This window comes from Phoenix dactylifera, unplaced genomic scaffold, assembly GCF_009389715.1.
Source record: "Phoenix dactylifera cultivar Barhee BC4 unplaced genomic scaffold, palm_55x_up_171113_PBpolish2nd_filt_p 000993F, whole genome shotgun sequence".
NCBI classification, from domain to species: domain Eukaryota; kingdom Viridiplantae; phylum Streptophyta; class Magnoliopsida; order Arecales; family Arecaceae; genus Phoenix; species Phoenix dactylifera.
In genome coordinates, this window is record NW_024068348.1 from 81,897 (window position 1) to 91,602 (window position 9,706).

The window sequence follows — 9,706 nt, forward strand, 5'->3', positions numbered from 1 at the left end:
ACTGAGATAGGTGGCTAGACCATATTGCAACAAATAAAAAAAATATATAACTAAAATTTTTAAAAATTTAGAAGTCACTAAAATTTAGAGATGGATGGCTAGAACATATTTCTCATCCAAATTTGAACAGGTGTTACTATACTTTTTTTTAAAATTAAAATATATTGACATATGTGTTTTTGACCTTGATCAATATAATAATATAGGCAGATTAACAAAAAATTCATATTTTTTTTTGCTTAGGAACAAAAACTTCATATGATTGTTTTTCATAGTTAATGATCACAATAAAATCTATCAAAATGATAAATATATCATGTATTAGTTAACAAATTTCTCAAGCAATTATTAAATATGGTTTCAGGCGACATCCAGGGACCTACCGGTTTCATATCTTGGACCCAGATGGAGGCACAGCGACAGCCCTGCTACCCTCACATTATCTTCTTCGAAACCCACTCTCCCTCCACTACTAAAAATGGCGGCGTCGGCGGCCTCTAAGGTGCTAACCGCGACCGTCGACTTCGTGACCTCGTCGACATCCTCCCTCACCCACCGCCGCCAATTGACATCCTCCGCGCCGCCGGTGACAGCAGCGGCGCGCATCGTCCCCCACCCGCCGGACCTCGTCCGGTGGGTGCGGAGGGAGGGCGGCCTCCTCCACCCCAAGCTCAAAATAGCCGATCACCCCTACCACGGGCTCGGTGTCGTCGCCACCGACGACATCCCCCAACGGTCGGAGCTCGTCGTCCTCCCGAGCCACCTTCCCCTTCGATTACGCCGAGACCCCGAGCCCGATGGCGGTGGAGAGGGTCCTGATTCCGTCCTGAGCCAATTGGCTCGCCGAGTGCCTGGTAATTGGCTTTCCATCATAAGTTTTCTTCTTTGGGTTTTGATTTTTGTTGCTTGTTAAAGTATTTTGCTGAATCCAATCAAACGATAAGAAAATCTGAGAAAGAAAAAACTATTCTGGGAGTACATTAAGCATTTTCCGAAATACAAGGAAAAGAGAAGGAGCAGTTGCGAGTTCATTGCTTGAAATTTTAAGTTTTTGGTTGAGAAACAGTTGGGTTCGTTTAATCTATTTGTTTGTTTGTTTGTCTTACGCTCAGTGGGAAAAGAAAGACTTTTCCCCTGAGTCTTATGAGTTCATTGCTTGTTTTTCCTCCACCTTTGACAAGTGATGGGAATTTCTTGAAAAAATTGTTTTTTTAAGTTCTAAACTTCTTCTTCTTCTTTTGTACCATGTGTTTTTTCTCTTATCTAACTTGTTGAGATTAGGTAATGGCTGCCATATTTTTTTGATTTTGCTTGATATAGGAACTAAACCAAAGAATAGAGCCTACAAGATCCTCTCTAATATGATCATTATATTCTAGTATATAGGATATTCAATCTTATTCAAGCATCAAGCAACAACTAAAAGTGTAGTACCAAAAATAATTAACAGTCAGGCATTAGGATACATATGTAAAAAGTTTTAAAAGTTTTGTTATTTTCATGTGCATGCATGTATTTGGTTTATAAGATTCTAAACAAAATAACATATTATAATACCGATATGGTATCTAGTCTACTTTTCAAACTTGTATTGGTTCCTAGTATTTATTTCATTTGTACAATTTTTCAATGACTGTTAACAACATTTAGAAGTTTTAGACCATTAAAATTATAGATAATACATTCGAAGGTTGGAAACAATATAATATACTCCAAAATGACATTTGACATCGTTGATATATTTTTTTTTCCTATTTGTAAAAAGGTCAGCCAATAAGCTTCTGCCATTGCAGGATCTAGAGAGGGTCAGATACATGTTGCTGCAACCCCGTGTGGGGTGAGGCTCTTTTCGTGTTTTGAACTTGTAACACCTAAGTCATAATGAAGCAATTTTAATGTTGCACCAAGGCTTGCTCTCTTCTTTATTATTTTTATTAGTTATTTTTATTTAACATTTTTGTTTCAACTAAAACCTTGAACATGATTTGAAATCGCCGGACTGCTAAAATCCTTTATGCCAAAATTATTTTGCATGGTGAAATTGAAACCAAGTTTCTAACCTTGATCTATGAATCAAAATAAAGAGCAACCAAAAGGACTGGGGAGAAAACACAATAGATGGGATAAATACAATAACCTTTTTTCTTTCTAAGATGCCCTTCTTGAGGCTTGGCTTGTTCATTTTGATTACTAGATAAACTTAAGCAACTATGGATAAGCTTTTTCCAAACTTAGAGCCAAGTTTGAATATCTCTCTCATATGATAGAGGCAAGCCCAAATATTTGAAAATAACAGTATCTATGCAGGTGGACATGAACATCCCAGATGCTACATTATGCATCTGTTGTATGAAATCACCTGTTTCTCAGAGTTGAAAATAGACTTCGAAGAGCACCATAAGTTGTTCTCGAAGATCTCATATGGCTACTTCCTTATTAGATAGAAATGTGGTTGCAAGAAAGTTTTTTTCATTTGATAATGTGCTGGGCCTCATGCTGTCAGTCTTTGTGGCTCAATTTAGTCTGTGACATTCTATCTTGCAAATTAGGCTATATTGAGTTTTTAGTAAGGAGTAAATTGGACCCTGCGGGGAGCATGTGACAGAGGAATTATGGGCTATGAGATTGGGCTTGAGGCTTCTTCAAGAAAGGGCAATGGTTGGTTCCTTTTGGTGGCCGTATATCAGCAATTTACCAGAAGCTTTCAATGTTCCAATTTTCTTTTCCAGGGAAGACATAAAGAACCTGCAATATGCTCCTCTTCTTCACCAGGTTGTTGAAATCTTAAATTAGTTACTTTCTTTCGGATGCTGTTTTTGTGCAGGAATCCAAGCCAAGATCTTGAGTTGATTTATTTATTACAATCATGATTAAATACTGTTTCAGGTAAATAAGAGATGTCGCTTTCTTCTTGAGTTTGAGAAAGAAATTAAGCTTATGCTTGAGGATGTTGCTTTGAAAGATCATCCTTTTGGAGGTCAAGATGTAAATGCATCTTCACTTGGCTGGGCCTTGTCGGCAGTTTCTTCTAGAGCCTTCCGTTTGCATGGTGAGATCCTTCCTAATGGAAAAAATGCTGACATACCTATGCTGCTCCCACTCATAGATATGTGCAACCACAGCTTTCAACCAAATGCTCGAATTGTTCAGGAACAAGATCTAGACAGCCCAAATATGTCATTAAAGGTAAGTTCTTCAAACATAGTCTACCCTACAAAAGTATTGCTGTTTTATGGTTTTATGGGTCGAAATTGCTACTTTGAATCCAAATTTCAGAATACCACATATCAACCTTGTCTCAACCATGCATGTGTATGGTACAGTCTATACCATGTGAAGTGCTAGCAAAGTGTGTCGATCCATATGCTTTGAGATTCCTGATACACCTTTGATGCAGCTTATTTTGGCGTTCATTTTTTGTTTTTCTTATTCTTTGTTGTCATCTTGATATTTTTCTTTGCAAGAAATATGGTATAGGTATTGCTTTGGGTACCCTAGTCATGGTTTGTTTGGATGTCTCCAGAAGTTTATATGTTGTTAGCTTACTGAATAACATTATGTGACATGCAATTAAAAATGTATTGAAAACAAATATGTGCTATTATTGACAAGTGAAATGCAATCAGGTCAATAGACTTCTTTGAATTAATGGATATTATGTTTTCAATTTGATGAATTCTGAGAAATCATTTTCTTCGAACATATAACATTCATCCTTAGAGGAAGGGCGAAGCAAGGGGGACAACGAGTAGGAGAAATGGAAGTTTGGGCTCTTCTTCCTGTCGAGCCTTCTAGGCTCTTGAAGATCAGAAAGATTGAGTTGATGACCGAACCGATTTAATGGGTTAAAGATGTGAAAAAAACTCTTTGTTTTTCTCATCATCTTCAAACTCCCAAAATCCAAGCAAGGATTAAAGAAGTTCGATACAAGACCATCTTTAAGTTGATGAATCTTACTAGTTTGAATTTCTTGGAAATCATTGAATTAATATTAATAGTTGAAATCATTTCCTATGGTTGATTTTCTGTTTCATCAAATCCAAAAACACATCAAGAATGTATCTTGCAATCAACTAATTTTCCTTGATTTTAATCTTGTTTCCATTCTAATCATAGCCTTTAGATCTTCCAATAATAAAATCCCAGCATTATTTTTCATTAAAAACTAAAAAGTCAATTTTCAAACAATAGAAAAAGGGTGCTGTGGGTTTACCAAGCTAGAATGCTTTTCTAGCCCAAAATCTGATGTTTGTTGCTTAATCCTGCAGAAATTGCATCCAAAGGACTGCTGGCTTCTTCCTATATTTGTTCTTACCTTAAAATGATGGAAAACAAGGAGTTGTTATTACTATTGTTATTTATTTTTATTATTATTTGGGAGATAGGATAGTAGAAAGGCTAGTGGAAATCCAGTTGTTGTTACTATTATTATTTATTATTATTATTATGTGAGAATTATGATGGTAGAAATTCCAGTTGAAATCCGGGTGAGGGTGGGACACAAACCCTAAGCCAGTTCCTTGGTACCAATTTCCAAAGATTTTATCCACTGCTCTAGTTTGCACCCTCACCAAGTAGTACTTGGTGGTAGCACTCGGTTCGACATCTGGTTGGGTCAATATGGCTCGATTGGGGCTTGATATGCCTTGAGTCGGGTTGGCTTGCCACCAGTTTTCAAGATGGGTATACAGGCCCCCTCCCTCCAGTATTGGCTTTGGGCTGATATGTTATGCATCAGCTTTGGGCTTGTACGATATGCACCAACTAGTCTAAACCTGCTATGAGCAGAATTTTAAACCTTTCTAGAATAACTTGTCAATGTCACTTTGAGATCAATCTTTTCTATTATGGTCTCATTCTTTCAGTGCCTAGTTTTTAGAAACTTTTATAATTTGATGATACTTATGATTTTGTTTCTTTGCCATTGCATGCATTGTTTAATTATGAAAATAGTCTCTCTGCATGTGGGGGTAAGGTTGAGTACATTTGACCTTCCCCATACTCTGCAATGGTGGGAGCCTCTTGCACTGTGCTGTCTTTTTTTTATTATTGCATTGTTTAACTTTGTATAATGAATAGCCTTTGTACTTGATTAATAGAGTTACCATGTTTTTGTAAAGTTCACATCCACTCAAGACTCTCTGCTACAGATGTGACATAGCTCAATAACCTTAAGATTAGTTTTGTCCAAATTAATGTTGGTGATTCAACAATCAGCAGAGTTTTCCCCTTTGTATTTGCTAACCTAGATATTCAGTGAATGGATTTCTGCTTTCTATATGTATGAGCGCATGCGAGAGAGAAAAGGGAGGGGGTAAGACCCCACTACTAGCTTTTGACCAACATCCTAATGGTGTAAAATGCATATGATCTGTGACGATGACAATTTTAAAAGTGAAAAAAGAAATCAATTATTCTAGAAGTTTCTTGCCTATACATCTTTTGTCACTATATGTACAATTACTAATGTGAAGGGAAGACTTGCTAATTTGATTCTAAAGTATTTTAGAATTCCTAGAACATGTCAAATGGTGTAGTTTTTCTATTTATATGACCCACTATATGTTTTGGCTTTTAGTTCTACTTGTATAGTTTATTTTGTTTTAAATTGACGTTCATGTAAGGATTCCCCCAAAATATTTGATTGAAGTTTTTGATACTTCTGGTAATGTAAAATTATCTGGAATCTTAATTTCAGATGGTCACCATGTAGTTTTTGATAGAGTTGTGGCTCAAACTCTGACGATAGCACTGTAGCTTATCTCTCTTAATACAACTCTTTTGTGGATGATGGCATGTGTGAGTGATCCAAAGTTCACTTTTCCCAGATGCTATTAGTGTGGGGCACCAATGACAAAGAAAGTGAAATGACCCAGAAATGAAATCTGTTTTTTGTATTTTATATTTTGTTTTTGTATGTAGCATTGTTTAAACCCTTTGCTAAAAAAACATCTGCAGTGGCCAAAATGATAGAAAATCTTTTTTTTGCAATGGGGTCTTACCACTAGAAGTGAAACATGTAATTGTTGTGCCACCTTATTGAATTGGTAAAAGTGAATATGTTCCCTAGGTTCATGCTATTATGTCCTTTTGCATACAGCTTTACAAATTACTATGTAAGGATGCAAATATTGCATCTGTATCTCTACCCAGATATTTTTTTTTGGAGACACTCATGGATGATGCCAAAATAAATATTGAGATTGTGTTTTTAACCTTCCTTAAATTATGGAAGAGTTCCATGAATATTGAACACAATTTAACATTTCCCTGGAGTTGAATAATTGATTTGCAACATGCACAGGTTGTAGCAGAAACACCCATTGAGCAAGATACTCCAGTAATGCTGAACTATGGTTGTTTAAGCAATGACCTTTTCCTTCTTGATTATGGGTTTGTGATTCCATCAAATCCATTTGACTATGTTGAACTAAAGTATGATGGAACTCTTCTTGATGCTGCTAGTATGGCTGCTGGAGTTTCAACCCCCAGCTTTTTATCTCCCAAACATTGGCAGGAGGAGATTTTATCCCAGTTAAATTTACAGGGAGATCAGGCTCTGCTCAAGGTTTGCTACTAAACTATTAATTCTGCTTAATCAAATTGGTTTAATTGAAATAGATCCATAATACTTAATATCATGCAACTTTATTATTTCTTTTCCCTTTACTTGCAAATGTGTGTGTATTCAAACAGCTCTTGTGAACAATAATATGAATCTAACTACTAATGTGTAATGTGTGTGTCTATGTGTGTGATTGGTTATGATTCAAACAGTTCTTTTGAACAATGATATGAATCTGTGCTACTAATGATATGAATCTGGACTTCTGATGTGTAATGTGTGTGTGTGTTTGTGCGCATGTGTGTAAAGCTTTGATTCAAATAGTTCTGTTGAACAATGTTATGAATATGGGGTGCCAATATCACAGATGTGTGTATGGTTATGGTTTAAATCATGGTCTACCGTACCGTACAGGAAGAAAATCAGTACGAAACTTAATTTTAAGTCGGTACAAGCTCCGTACCGAGGCGTACTGCCTTGTACTGAGGCATACCGCCCTGGACCACCCTATACCGAGGTATGTACTGGTCCGTAACGAGGTGTATCGATCTGTATTGAGGCATACTGAGATAAAAATTGAGAACAATAGTTAGAAAGCTATTTTGGTATGAGGATGTACCGTACTGTACCTAATCGATATGGTTCTAATATAGTACCCAGTACGAAAATTGCGGTTCTTGGTTCAAACAGTTTTGTTGAACAATGATATGAATATAAGGTACTAATATTGTAAATCTGCCTTTAACTAGAGCTTTTTGGTTGGCAACTCATGCAGTACTTAGAGCTAGGACTACTGGATGTTGGGCCAAAAACATGGATTGAAACATGCTGTAGGGAACAAGAGGAGGAAATACAACTTGAGTATAACTAATTATATCTCCTTCATGCCTAGGAGATTTACATTATGCATTTATTCACTTTAATGTTGTCACATTCCTAGAAAGCATGTAAAATACTTGTTCAAAACAATTTCCTAGTAATTTTGGAAATCAATAGAGAAATGCTTGAGAACCAATTTACGGAATAGACATCATGCAACAAGTAATAAATATAATATTTATCTCATCCCTGAATTAAAGTATTTTTTTCTTTGACTCCTTTTGATGTCATGATGATGGAAAAGGCTGTTCCAAATTGGTTATATGTTCTGATTTTGGTAGTGATGCTCTAACCGTATATGCTATACCTTGGTTCCTCTACACTAAAACTTAAAAACACTCAAAAACTCCTTATCTAAACCCATGCTCAGTCTTTGACTCTTGATATTCTGAATCGATAATGACTGAAGTACAAAAAATTAAAGTTGGAAATAGTGGGGCAGCTTGACATTAGCATTCAAATTTCTCATGTCCCAAATAACTAGTAACAAATTGCAAAAATATCCTGCATCAACAACTCAGAGAAACTGCAGAATTTCTTATTACTGTGAGACTTTCGTCATGACATCTCCGTTCCAGCTTGTATCAACCAATTTAAGTTGACCAATTGATCAATTGGCTTGACTAGCAACACTTTTGTTAAAATTAACAAATGAAGGACGGCCTGTTCTATCTTTTATTTTTTCTTTAAGATAAAGATCTTTCAGTGCTATAAGCATAGAAAACTCTCAGAAAACACTGATTCCCTGTCCTAACTTTTATTTTTTCTTTAAGATAAATAACTTTCAGTACTATAAGCATAGAAAACTCTCAGAAAACACTGATTCTCATCGATTGAGCTCTCATGTATTCACCTCCTCTTCTGTACCATGATGTACATACCTAATCTTGCAGATGGGAGAGCGAATTAGGCGTACCATTATTTGCTGCCCTTGAAGACTTGAGAACTATAACAATCCAGGCTGTGAATATGACTGTTAGTACGAAGAAAGTTTCTTGCTAGTAAGAAGTATTGAAGCTGAGGACTTATTTGTTAGGGATTGATGGAAAGGTTGTAGGTTTGTATAGTAGCTTAGAGAAACAGAATATGCTAAATTCTTAAATAACACAATTAAATTGACTTCTGCCTCCTAATTACAAGCTCACCTTTCATGTTCTTCCTAAGAATTATCTATTCCTTCATACCATCTTGAATGGTAATCAGAAAGCAGCCTTCATTTTATTGTCCACATACCTGTGGGCTTGCGCCTGTTTGCTGGTTGTTATAAATGTTTAACATTTGAATATCTTCTTAAGCAACCACAGTGTTGCTTTGCAAAATCAATGTGCATCATTTGGTTTCTGAAAGTTTTCTCTGTAAAATCTCTTTTGTTTCCTTTCAGGTAAGCTTGGGGGGTCCTGAATTGGTAGATGGCCGCTTATTAGCTGCCCTACGAGTACTTCTCTCAAATGACGAGGAAACAGCACAAAGGCACGATTTGAACACTCTAATGTCATTATCAGAGGAAGCTCCTTTAGGAGTGCCCATTGAAGTGGCTGCTCTCCGAACTGTTATTGCCCTATCTGTCATTGCACTCGAGCACTTCCCGACAAAGATAATGGAGGATGAATCCATTTTGAAAGGAAATGTTTCCAGTTCAAAAGAACTGGCCATCCAATTTAGGATGCAAAAGAAGTTGATGATCAAAGATGTGATGCGCAAGCTTACTCAAAGAGTCAAGATGCTATCAGAGGAAAAGTCCACTGCCTAAAGTTAGTGTGTTTGTTCTGTTACTGGCTTTATTCAATTTTTTTTAATATGAATGCCCCAAGTTATACATTGGCTCATTGGATCATCAAACTCTTCTTTTTCAGAAACCTACCATGACATTATTTTTTTTTCTGTAATTGTTTCTTCCCATGTTAACTTGGGCAGTTCTTTCATTACAAGCAGCAAACAATAGACATGCTTTCAAGGATTATGCTATTCTACCTTTAGTTCTTCTGTCCAACTCTTAGACATCATTTAAAGATATTGGATTCAAGTGATGGATCATTGTCTCACTCAGAAATATAGAGTTTGAGATGTAAAAGCTCCAGAAAAACTTTGGAAATTGTTGGATCTATGGGAACACTGCAATAGGCTGTCATCAGAAGTGCGTCAGTTTTCTGATGAATGGCAATTTAACAAAAGCAGGAGTCTGGTAACCAAATTTTGTTCTTTTCAACTCTTTCTCAGGAAATTAAGCTCTCCAGATATGACGTCAATAGAGGCGTGCCACTT

The 9,706-nt window shown here is 36.3% G+C and overlaps 1 protein-coding gene across 1 annotated transcript; it reads left to right on the forward strand.

Moving 5' to 3' along the window:
- The first annotated feature begins 398 nt into the window (after positions 1 to 398).
- LOC120107732 (actin-histidine N-methyltransferase-like) lies at positions 399 to 9,431 on the forward strand. Its single transcript, XM_039121157.1, has 5 exons — positions 399 to 854; positions 2,606 to 2,772; positions 2,887 to 3,186; positions 6,305 to 6,568; positions 8,826 to 9,431. The coding sequence occupies exons 1-5, from the start codon at positions 479 to 481 to the stop codon at positions 9,192 to 9,194; spliced, it is 1,476 nt and encodes a 491-aa protein (XP_038977085.1). The 5' UTR covers positions 399 to 478; the 3' UTR covers positions 9,195 to 9,431.
- Positions 9,432 to 9,706: the final 275 nt, after the last annotated feature.